Source organism: Lithobates pipiens, unplaced genomic scaffold (assembly GCF_037356315.1).
Source record: "Lithobates pipiens isolate NorthernLeopardFrog02 unplaced genomic scaffold, aLitPip1_a1.2 Scaffold_19, whole genome shotgun sequence".
In the NCBI taxonomy this organism is placed as follows: Eukaryota; Metazoa; Chordata; class Amphibia; order Anura; family Ranidae; genus Lithobates; species Lithobates pipiens.
This window is the reverse complement of record NW_027507764.1, coordinates 238,933,236-238,946,047: the sequence shown is the minus strand read 5'-3', so window position 1 is coordinate 238,946,047 and position 12,812 is coordinate 238,933,236. Positions and strand designations below refer to the sequence as shown.

The 12,812-nt window shown below is 43.0% G+C and overlaps 1 protein-coding gene across 2 annotated transcripts in view; it reads right to left on the bottom strand.

Annotated features, from left to right (window-relative positions):
* Positions 1–12,812, bottom strand: part of SLC12A7 (solute carrier family 12 member 7) — a 684,227-nt gene that overhangs the window by 443,385 nt on the left and 228,030 nt on the right. For both annotated transcript variants that reach the window (XM_077491822.1, XM_077491823.1), the window contains exon 2: positions 5,592–5,683. In XM_077491822.1, coding sequence (XP_077347948.1) covers positions 5,592–5,683 — 92 coding nt within the window. The remainder of the gene's footprint in view (positions 1–5,591; positions 5,684–12,812) is intronic.

Below are 12,812 nucleotides of genomic sequence, written 5' to 3'. Positions count from 1 at the left end.
TCACACACCGCTTGGCCAAATTGGCAGCCAGCCTCACACTAGGTTCAGGAACAGCAGCTCTATGCAGGAATAGGCCCTAGCCTGTTATTAGGTATAGTTGAAGAGAGAGAGTCTGTTATACATCGACTTTTTTACTCTTTGGTTTTCATAGACAGACATGCAACTTGGCCAAGATTGCGCATGGCCGTTTGGCCTCATAATTAGTACAGGAACAGCGACTCCAGGTAGGACTGGGTCCCAGCCTGCTATCGGTTACAATTGGAAAGGAGAGAGCAACATCCAATACTAACTCCCAGGCTCATTGGAAACTCCTCACCTTCTGTTCTGGAGTCCTCCTGATATTGGGTGCCACAGCCCTGGTCTGTAGATTCTGAGCTTAAAGACATCCTACAGTGGGAATCGAAAGTTTGGGCACCCCAGGTAAAAATGTGTATTAATGTGCAGACGCCATTTTTCTGTTTTCTGTAATTTTGAAAGTGTAAATGATGGAAATAAAATCGAAAATTTTTTGACATATTATAAGAATGTCTAATCTGTAATTTGATGCCATTTGGAGCTTTTTCCATCTTTCCTTGGCTTCGTTATGCACACAATACACATTTTTACCTGGGGTGCCCAAACTTTCGATCCCCACTGTACATGCTTTGTCAACCAGACAGGACTTAGATGCCCTCCCAACCAGGCCTGACCTGGAAGCTGTGACGCGGAGGTTTGAAGTGCATTACAGAAAGAGATTACAGAGGTCCAGCAGGTGGTCTCATCCCTTGCCACTAAAGTAGAGACGCTGAAAGAGGCCGGCAAGCCCATGCTGGAGACAACATCCCATCAGTGTTTCACCCCCATCCTCCTGTGTCTGGAAGATTCAGAAAACAATAGCCGGAGAAATAACCTATGGATCAGGGGCCTACTGGAAACTACCTAAATCCTCCATTCAGGCACTGTGCAATAATATTTTTATGGACAAACCCCCTGATGCGGACCTGGAATCAGATAGAGTGCATTGGGTTCCTTTGCCTAGATCTGTTTCTACACCTTGGGACGTATTGTGTCGAGTTAATTTCTATGTGATAAAAGGATACATTGCATAGGGGATGGCAGAAAAGGCCCCTCGACTTTGATGGCGCAGATTCATATCCTACCTGACCTCTCTCCCCACACTCCGTGGCTGCGGGGTATGTTGAATCTGTTGCTGAAAGTGATTCGGGCAGTTGGAGCAATGTACAGAAGGCTATCCATTCCATCTCAGAACTTTCGCCCTGCACTCCCCAGCTCAGCTGCCGGATCAGTTTTAGTTCTTGGCATTGGTGCCCATCGCAGTTTGCGATTGGCTGTAGTGCTCAGAAGATGCAAAGGGGCTGGTGGGGTCCACTCCTCTATCACTGACCACAACACACTAGATATTGTGGACCCTTTTAGTCACACCGGGTACCCAGACCGGCCGAGCTTTGATAACCGTTAGTAGCAGCATATCTGAATCCATAATGCTGCTGAACCTGCCTGACTCCTGAGCCTGGTAGAACTGTTTGCAGGTTACAAGTTATTTCCCCATGTTTCTGTTAAGAAAGAAGAGTAGGCATTAGCCCTCCTTCAGTTCTCTGTTCTTCATCATGTTATGTGTCTGGACATACCCCATTCTAGTTTCACACAGTTTGGGGCAGCCGTTCTATATACTTGACCTACTCTTTTCCCTGGGACCATGAAGTTGGTACGCCCACTCTCCTTACACGAACTATGTTCACAGCCCCTAGAGCCCAGGAGTCTATGTACTCTACAGCCATGCTCCTTCTCCATCTCTGGGACATTTGACACTTGTATTCAAGCCGCTACCCAGTCCAAGACCTTTGAACTCAATTTCCCACAAGACACCCAGTGACTCACGGAGACAAAGATATTTGCCATGATCCTACTCTAGTTTTCAATGCTGGTGGATACCATACAATAAAAGTAGTGTCCCTTAAGAACACCTGTCCCCTCTACAGCAAAACTGTCTTCCACCCCCTCCAGATGTTTGACGTATCGGGGTAAGGAATAGACATTCATGAATGCCTGAGTTTGCTCAGTATATATTACCTTTTCTCGAATGCAGAATGACATGGTCCATGTTGCTGTACCTGAGGTTCTGAAATCATACTTGGTATCTTTGTTAGAGTGGGGGGGCTGCGGTACATAGGGCAACCACTCAAGTTGTTCTAGTTTCTCTCCTCCCCACGACCTTGATTAGTCCAAGACAACAGTTATTACCTTGTCTTGACATGCATGTTCTGGGTTAGCAACATATTATTTCTGTAGGTTGCCAATTTACCTGCTTTTTGCCTGTAGAGGTGCATCTCTGCTAAAGAAAATCTCATATCTCACCCCAACATAGGTTCCTCCCAACCTAAAATGGTTAGATAAGTTTCTGATAGGAGTCCTTCTGTCAGCAAATCCCCTTCCTTTTGTTTGATCCAATTGCTTTTACCTACCCTCTCTCTCTTTTTTGTCTATCTACACCCCACCCTATCCTCTGCTACAAGAAATGGAACCCAGCATTAAACCTACACCTAGCCACTCGACCAGGTGCCCTCTAAAATTCACCTTGTACCATGTGAAAGGTCTGAATGTGTTTGAGAAGATGTCATGGTTGCTTCATGACCTGCCCGACATGTGCAGTCAGATTGTTTCCTTGCAAGAAACCTTCCTTTAATCCAAAAAGATCCCTAAGCTGTCAAGCCACAAATATCCAGTGGCTAACCATGCTCCTACTTCCATAGCTACAACAAAAAGGAGTCCGTATACTTATTGCAACTCAGTGCCTCGGCAGCCAGGTGCGCAGATAGTTGATGACAACAATACATACCGGATAGTCAAGGTGACTTGAATAATGTTTACCTTCCAAAATTCCGATCAACTCCTTTTTTCCCTCAACCTGTGATAGAACAGTGATGGCGTTCCGATTTTAGGGGGAGAATTCAGATTTTGCTTATGACCCTCTGCTGGTCATTTCCAGGGGGACAGTTAACCACTCTTACTTCTACCTGAGAAAACTCACAGCTGAGATTCACCTTTTACAATTAGTAGATATATGGTGCTTTAACAATCCTAATGAAACAAACTACACCTTTTTCACCCGTCCATAGGGCTTTATCCTTCATAAAACAATAATGCAGAGTATGCTCCACTTCAATTGACCCAATTATCAGATCACACCCCCTATACATTACACAAACATTATTTGGGGCTCTACTCCTCGAAGGGCAAAGTCTTCCCAGGTCACTACTCCAATTACCAGGATAATAGTGATGAAGGGGAGGCGAATAGGGACCATTAACATAACCTCTACCCCCTCTATTAATACCACCCCATCCACCTCAATGCTTCTTGAATACTGAACCCACATGCTGACCTAAACACTAGGACAGTGAGGTGTATGCGGTCATATACATCCCGCTCTTATTTTACTTTCTTCAGCCGCCTCCTCTAAGACTCTGGGGACATTAATGCTGGGCCTCCTTTATCAAACTCCAAGCCCCACATCCAGTACTCTTCCTCCCAAGGCAACAGCCACAATCTATTCAGTTTAATTTCTATCCCCCTGCTTCAAAAAATCATCCGCCCCATCCTATGTGCCCACTGGAATGCCAGCTTTGTCTGTAACCAGCCCACCTGTGTATGATGGTTTTTATCTCCCATTCCTTTAAAATTCTTCCAAAACCTGGCTTGAGGAATCTGACTACTTCTCCTGCTGCCCTCTCCCATTCTGGCCTCCACTTGACTCCCACACCCAGACCAAGTATACAGAAATGAGGTGAAGTTGAATTCCCTCTATATTTACTGGGCACCTTTCACCACCTTCACTCAACTATCCTCTACCTTTTACTCTCTACTTTGTCTACCGCTATCTCCACCCACTTACTCACTGCCCAAGAGATTGACAATCACTTTGAAAACAAGATTGATGCAATTCGTGAGGACATCATCCTCTCCACCCTGTAACAAGCCCATTTAATATTTGTTTTTGTCCTGGCTACTACAGAGAAGAGGTCACCAAACTTTTTTTCAGATGCCCACTTATCCTCCCGGATCCAGTTTCCTGACAACTACTACAGTCACCCTCTTCCTCTGCTCTATCATTCACATCTTCAATAAATCTCTGCCTCTCTACTGGAACCTTTCCCTCCCCATACTTAAAAAGCCCTCACTGGACCCCACCAGCCTGAACAACTCAAGACTCCTTTCCTTGCTCCTATTTACCTCTAAAAATACTTTTAGAATTCTAATGCCCTGTACACACGGTCGGACATTCCGACACCAAAATCCATCAGATTTTTTTCCGACAGATTTCGTGCCAAACTTGTCTTGCATACACACGGTCGGACAAAGTTGTCGGAAAATCCGATCGTTCTTAACAAGGTGGCGTACAACACATACATCGGGACTATAAACAGGCCAGTAGCCAATAGCTCTGGTCTCTTAATTTATTTTGAGCATGCGTGGCACTTTGTCCATCAGAATTGTCTGCACACGATCGGAATTTAAACGATCGGATTTTGTGGTCGGAAAATTTTAGATCCAGCTCTCAAACTTTGTGTGTCAGAAATTCAGACGGAAAAAGTCAGATGGAGCCCACACACGATCGGGTTTTTTGACAACACGATCCGATCGCACATTTTCCATCGGAAAGTCCCACCGTGTGTACAGGGCATTAGTCTACAACAGTCCTACCTCACTGAACATCCCTTACAGTTTGGCTTTCGCTCATAGCACTCCACAGAAACGGCCCTACTAAAACTCACCAACGATTTACTACTACCACTTATAAGTAGACCTTTCTGCATCCTTTGATATGGTTTACAACCCACTCCTAAGCAACTCCACTCCCTTGGCCTCCAAGACACTGTTCTTTCCGTGTTCTCCTTCTATCCATCACAGCATTTCTTCAGTGTGACCTATGGACTGTCTTTCTCCACTTCCTCTTTCTGTAGGGGTCCCCCAAAGCTCCCCCCCATTGGATCTGTTCTCTTCTGTAGCTACACCTCTTCTTTTGGTCACTTAAAGTGGTTGTATAGTAAAATTTTGGGACTTTTACCCACAGGAAAGCCTATAATAAGGCTTATCTGTAGGTAAAAAAAATGTACGGTTTAGGAGATATTCCCCTCGCAATGCACCGCTGACTGCAGTGGCGCATGAGCACAGGGGATTCTCGGCTGAAAGTCTCCCACGCGCATGCGTTGGAGTGATGATATCAGGGCTCTGGCCACTCACAGCGCCGGAGCCGCGATGCCCGGAAGAAACGCAGAGGGAACATGTCAGCTCCCACGGCATGGATCGGGCCAGATGTCGGGGCATTCTAAGGTAAGTATTTCATAATGAGCTAGTATGTGGTCTGAGTGCCTGCCACTCCTTTCTGCCAATCCCACCACTGGCTTCCAAATACCCAAAATTCTGATTCTGTGTACAGGACAGAAAGAGAAGGGAAATCTCCATAATGGCACAGGGGAAAAAAAAAAAAAAAAAAAAAAACAGCAGTTTTAACCCTCCCCTACTGAAATGAAAAAAAATGTAATAAACCCCTTTGCCTTTAAAGATACATATTTATTTTTACACACACACACCTCAAAAAGAGCCATATTTTTTCCATCATAGAAGTTGTCCTTTTCAGCTTCATTATGAATAAATGGACTACTTTCTCTGGGATTTCCATCACCTGCAAAAAAAAAAAGAAAATAATTCAGTGATACTATAAAAGATATAATAAAATGGAAAATAACCCCAAGTTTCCAAATTTTAAACATTTGAAACATTTTACTTGCAATATTTGAAGGAATCTTGAATAAAAGAGGTGGCACAATCCTAAAGTGGACCTTCTATGCAAAAAAATGAAATGTCTACTTTTTGAGAGCCCCATGCCCCCCCAAACACAAATGGCTTAAAAAAAAGCCCGTTTGGGGGCGTGGCCACGGCATGAACGAGAAGACGTGCTTCCTCTGAGCTCCGTCGGACCCACTTGATACACTGCTTGTATGGCAGCTTTCCTGGGGAGACAGGCACGCTACAACATGTCCCCGAAGCACAAGACGTCCCCGCAACCACAGCGAACCCCTCAGAGACGATCAGAATGGCAGGACAACTTTTTTTTCCGGAACTCGCAGAGGAGCTGCAGGTAACTCCAAAATGGCTCCGGGTGAGCACACTGCCTGGGGGCGGCCTCCCCATCAGCTATCCACACATGCCGCTGCTGTCTCTATCCCCCCGGGTCTGATAGCTCAGGCAGCCTGAGGTGGGTGATGCCTGGGGATACAAAGACACCTGCTCTCACATCTTATCCCTCCCCAGTAAGGCTGACCTGGAGAGATTTGTTCACAGAGTGGAAAAGGCACTCCAGGACACTGAAGCACTGCAGGCAGATACAGCTCATCTGGGAAGCAGGGTAGAGGCCCTGGAGCCAAACTAAAAGGACTTTAACCTTCTGTCCAATTTAAAAATAAACGACAACAAATCTGAGATTCTATCTCTGAATATACCTACATGCTTGTGTACACAGCTGCAAACCTCTTTCTCCTTCACCGGGTGTCAAACCTCGCTAAAATACCTGGGGGTCTACTTACTCACAAGCTACTCCCAGCTCTATAATTGCAATTATGCACCGCTACTTTCCGCTATAAGAACAGACCTAAAGTACTGTGACAGAACTGCTTTTTTGTGGATGGGCCGAGTCATTATATTAAAGATAAAAGATACACAGGTCACACAGACCCCACACCGTGCTACAGAGGCCAAGACGAGGCTAAGACGTAAATGGAAGGGCACACAAACAATGTCGCCACCCCTAAAACTCACAGCCCCAAGAGGGGATGCAAGCGGTAACAGAAATATATATATTTAGGCGGGGACCGGCGCCACTGTTAATTGGCTGCAATGGGGTATGCACAGTGGTTACCAGGGTAGGTAGCAAGCCTATCCAAAAAGTAAAATACAAGGGAGAACGGAGGAGTAAGCAGAACTAAACCCTTGTAGTAACCTCTACTGATATATATTACTACTAAGATACCAATACCAATAATGATGCACGCCAATACCTATAGTGTACCAAGGGGGTTCCACAAATTATATGAATAACTCACCAAAAAGGTGTATATATTGACCACTCATTGACACTTATATACAGCAACACCATGTGTACATAAAAAATTATGTATAAAAACAAGGGAGATTAGGATATATAGCTGTAGACCTGCCGGGTTATGATAATTATGTGTCCATGAGTCTATACACATACATAAACATTAACCCAAGATACCTCAGGAAGTGCTACTAAAGTGCATAAGATACAAAATTGTGCACAAATTGCAAAGGTGATGTATAAAGTATAATCATTAAACACTAGGGTGATTAGTGTATTGTAAAGTGGTCACAGTATAATTAATTAGAACTATAAATACAGTAAAAAACAGTGCACAGACCCCTCAAGATAAACTAATTATTAAATAATAATAATAGTAATAATAATAATAGTAATAATAATAATTAATAAAAAATGTGAAAAAAATCTGTGATAAACAATTCATAAAAACCCCAAAAATAGTTCATATACAGCCAAAATGGCAATCTCCTAAAAAGTGCAGTCCAAAAATTGGAAAAAAAGATGATAATTAGTTTATCTTGAGGGTTCTGTGCACTGTTTTTTACTGTATTTATAGTTAATTAATTATACTGTGACCACTTTACAATACACTAATCACCCTAGTGTTTAATGATTATACTTTATACATCACCTTTGCAATTTGTGTACAATTTTGTATCTTATACACTTTAGTAGCACTTCCTGAGGTATCTTGGGTTAATGTTTATGTATGTGTATAGACTCATGGACACATAATTATCATAACCCGGCAGGTCTACAGCTATATATCCTAATCTCCCTTGTTTTTATATATAATTCTTTATGTATACATGGTGTTGCTGTATATAAGTGTCAATGAGTGGTCCATATATACACCTTTTTGGCGAGTTATTCATATAATTTGTGGAACCCCCTTGGTACACTATAGGTATTGGCGTGCATCATTATTGGTATTGGTATCTTAGTAGTAATATATATCAGTAGAGGTTACTACAAGGGTTTAGTTCTGCTTACTCCTCCGTTCTCCCTTGTATTTTACTTTTTGGATAGGCTTCCTACCTACCCTGGTAACCACTGTGTCTTCTTGGTGGCCAGTGGTGTACGTGTACTTATTCTCTGTACATACCCCATTGCAGCCAATTAACAGTGGCGCCGGTCCCCGCCTAAATATATATATGTTATATTAAAGATGAATGTGTTGCCCCACATTCTGTTCTTCCTGCAGATGGTGCTTATCCCACTGCCCGGACTTTTCTTCCCCACCCTCAACAGCCTGTTTTTACAATATATATGGCAGGGGAAAAGCTCCAGGTTGGCCCTCTGCTCAATACAGCGCCCTAAATTTAAAAGGGGGTATGGGTGTCCTGGCGATTCGTAGATAATATGAGGCAATCACACTACAACGCATTTTGGATTGGTACCATAATGTAACTCTTAAGCTCTGGGTATCACTTGACAAGTTCCTGGCTGGCTGAAATATGTCATATGCCCCATGGGTCCCTCAGGTGAATAGGGGATTTTCTGTGCTGGTCTCCCCCATGGCCACCCATGCCCTGGCAATTTGGGATGTCCTGAACAGGAAAGGAAAAACTCGCCCCTCCCGTTTCCCCCCTTGCTCCCCTAGGTGTCTTCCCCTGGTTTGCTCTGGGGGAACACCCCTCCTTTTTCCGGGCCTGGGCAGCTGATGGGGAAGATTTATACAGGACCAGGGTCTACGACTGCTGGCCTCACTGAGAACGCAATATGGTACCTTCCTGATGGACGAATGGCGCTATAGACAGCTCCAGCACTTTATACACAGTCTGCCCCAGGGAGTCAGATCTCCCACTATGGCATCTCCCTTCAAATGGCTTTGCATGTCGACTTTGGTTATCCCACCTACGATTTCTGTACTATACAATTTATTACAATCGTTGAATAACGAATGGGAAGCTGAGATACATTGGGGAATAGGAGAGAGACCTTCAGCATGTCTTTACAGAGTTAGACCAATTATATCATCTCACGCACTCGAGCTCAGTGGATACGAAAATGCAGGATAATAGTTATAAAGTTTTGACCAGGCGGTACAGAGTCCCTTCTAAACTTGCCAAGATATACCCATCTAGAGGTCGACCGATATATTGGCCGGCCGATATATCGGCCGATATTTGCCGTTTTTTAAATAATCGGCATCGGCCGATTTTGCTGATAAAAAGCCGATTTATAACTACAGCGGGACTTTGAAATGACTTCTGTAAGAAGTCAGTGTGAGTTGCCTGAGTCGTCATAGCAACCCTTTCCTCCTCTCTGGGCAGACTGCCAAGAAAAGAACAAAATGATACAATGTTTACACTTGAATGAATGAAGTCATCTCAGTGTGTAGAAGTTCTCAGTTTAACCATTTAAAGACTAAATCTTTTCTGACACTTGTTGCTTACAAGTAAAAATCCTGTATTTTCTGCCAGAAAATCACTTAGACCCCCCAAAAATTATATATATTTTTTTAGCAGAGATCCTAGGGAATAAAATAGCGGTTGTTGCAATATTTTATGTCACACGGCATTTGCACAGAGGTCTTTCAAATGCATTTTTTTGGGAAAAAAATACACTATTTAAAAATAAAATAAAAACAGTAAAGTTAGCCCATTTTTTTTTCGGCCAAAAGTTTTGACTACCTGTTTTTATTTAATACATAGGTTTTTTTTTTTTTATCTAAATCATACATACAAGTAATTTGATTGGAGGTTTGTTTTGTTTAATACATGTTTAAATGTAAGAAATTTTCTGTATCACTTATGAAGGCTGCTTTCACACTGGAGCGTTGATGTTAAAAACGCAAGTTTTAGCGGCTCTTTACCATCATTTTAGCGGTGCTATTCGGCTGCTAGTGGGGCACATATAACCCAGCTAGTGGCCAAGAAAGAGGTTAAATGCGCCCATGAAGCACTGCTGCCAAATCGCATTGCATGCGCTTCGGCAGTGGTGCCCATTCATATCAATGGGCAGGAGTGGTGGAGGAGCGGTATACACCACCCCAAACGTGCTGCTTGCAGGACTTTTTTTTAAGATCCTGCCAGAGCATCGCCTCAGTGTGAAAGCACTCTGTCTTTCACACAGACTGCAGGGGAGCCATTTTGCAGGCACTTTACAGGCGCTATTTTTAGCCCAAAAGCGCCTGAAAAACGCCCCAATGGGAAAGGTGTGTTAGATCAAGGGGGATTAAAAAAATAATAATAATAAATAAAATAAAATCGGCCTAACATATCGGCCCAAAAAAATCGGCATCATATATCGGCTATCGGCCGCCATGATTTCTAAATATCGGCATCGGCCAGAGAAAAACCCATATCGGTCGACCTCTATACCCATCTAAATCAGAAAACCTGTTAGAGATGTGGCTTTAGGGGCACGGTCTTCCATATATGGTGGGAGTGCCCCAGATTGTGGCCCTTCTAGCTAGACATCCACGCAAGATCATTTTAGACATAAAGCTCCCGGACTCCCCGTTGGAATCCCTACTGCATGTTCCTACCACTCCTCTCAGCCAATACCACAAATCGGTACTACCACATCTACTCGATGCGGTTAGGAGATGGATTCCGATATATTGGAAGAAATCACAAATCCCTACATGCACTGAGTGGATCAACCTAGTGAATAACATCATGGCGGTGGAGGAGTGGATAACCAAATGTAGAGCAGGTATGAAATGTTTTATTGATGCTGGGCCACTTGGATACGTTACTCGGGCAAAATCACACCGGGGCCCCTGGGACCCCTACTGGCAGCAGACCCCCCTGATTGATGGGGGTCGGCTGTGGGAGTCCAGGGGTCACTCTGAAATAACTTGACAAAGTAAGCGGCAAAATTAACAAGCCTATTTTAACTCAATTTATTCTACCATGTTTGTATGTTTGTTTGTTTTTTCTTCTTCTTTTTGTTTCTCTTTATACTTCTCATTTAAATTTTTTACTCCGTTTTGTGTCATCTCCCTCACTGCTCCACCTCTCTGGGCACTTCCAGTACTCTGCCCTTATTTGAAGGTCCACACCATCATTGATGGTATTTTTGGGAGGTTTTGACAGGGGTACTTCAATGATGTTTGATTTCATATGACATAGTTGAAATATGATGTTCCTTATACCCTTTAGGTAATTTTTTTTTTTTTTTTACCTGACTGTCCTGAAATGACCTAATATTGCCCAATATGTAGTGCTCAGAGGAGGACTCCCTGAGTATGTTCTTATGACCATTTGTATGTTCTGTTTTACGTTCCTTTCTATGTTATTTTATGCAAATTTCAAAATAAAGATTTCATTAAAAAAAGCCTATTTGTAAACAAACAGATCACCTGTTAAAAAAATAAAAATAAAATAAAAGGATGATCCCTTCGTCCTGGCCAGTCTGTGAAGCTTCCAGGAGGCATAACTGACAGCACCCTGCCTCACTGATGCCTCCTGGGATAGTCAAGTGCTCAAAATCCAATTGGAATGCACTCTTGTAATGTTTATAAGTATATTCTGTTGGGATTTCACGCTACTAATGCTGCAGGAAGGCACGGTGACATCACCCATGCACCCTAGAAACTAAGCACATCAGGGCTGAGGTACATAAAAAAAAAAAAAAAAAAAAAAAATTCTGGGTCAATCTTGGCGTTTACAAATGGCTTTAAAAGATATTTGTGTTTGGGGTTGGGGGTTTGGGTTCTTCCACTTATGCATAGATAACACTTTTTTTTTTAGGGGGTTTTGGATGGAGTAGGGAAGGTTTAAAACCCTATTACATTTATGCGGTTTGTGTTCAGTTAGGAATATTTACCTTCACTTCCTATTTCAGAGACACAAAAAGATTAGAGGAAATCTCTACAAAGTCAGAAAATTGCTGCTTTAGACTGGGTTCACACAATTGCAAATTGGATGTGGGTTTCTCTGAATCCAATTCGCATAGCAGGAGATTGTGACTGGCTCTCTATGGAGCCAGTTCACACATCTCCACAGGTAGGGGTGTCTAGTGTAAGTTCATTTTACAGATTTTCTTTGTAAAAGGTTAACCCTTTAAGCAGTTCTACATAAAATGATATGGTGCATAATGCCATATAATTAAAAGCATGGACCTTAACTGCTTGCCAACTGCCTGCTGTCGATTGACTAGCTGTACAGTGGGTGCTTTAAGGAGTATAGGTGGCGCGAACCCACCGTGTCCCTAAGGGGCCGATGGATGTTCCCGGCAGCCGCGATGTCCCCTGGGCACCTGCGATTGCTCCTGACACAGCGAGAACGTGGATTTGTTTGTTACACACAAACCCCCATTCTGTCAGGGGTGAGGAGAGATTGTGTGTTCCTAGTATATAGGAACAATGATCAGTCTCCTCCCCAAGTCAGTCCCCATCCCCCCACAGTTAAAACACACACTGGGGGAAAACATTTAACCCCTTGACCACCCCTTAGTGTTAACCCCTTCCCTGCCAGTGACATTTATACAGAAATCAATGCATTTTTATAGCACAGATCACTGTATAAATGTCAATGGTCCCAAAAATGTCCGATATGTCTGCAGTGTCGCAGCCCCGATAAAAAAAAGAAAAAGAAAAAAAAAAAAAATATCGCAGCTCGCCATTTCTAATTGCCATATATAATAAAAATGTCATTAATCTAGCCCCTATTTTGTAGGCTGTATAACTTTTGAGAAAACCAATCAATATATGCTTATTGAGATTTTTATTTACCAAAAA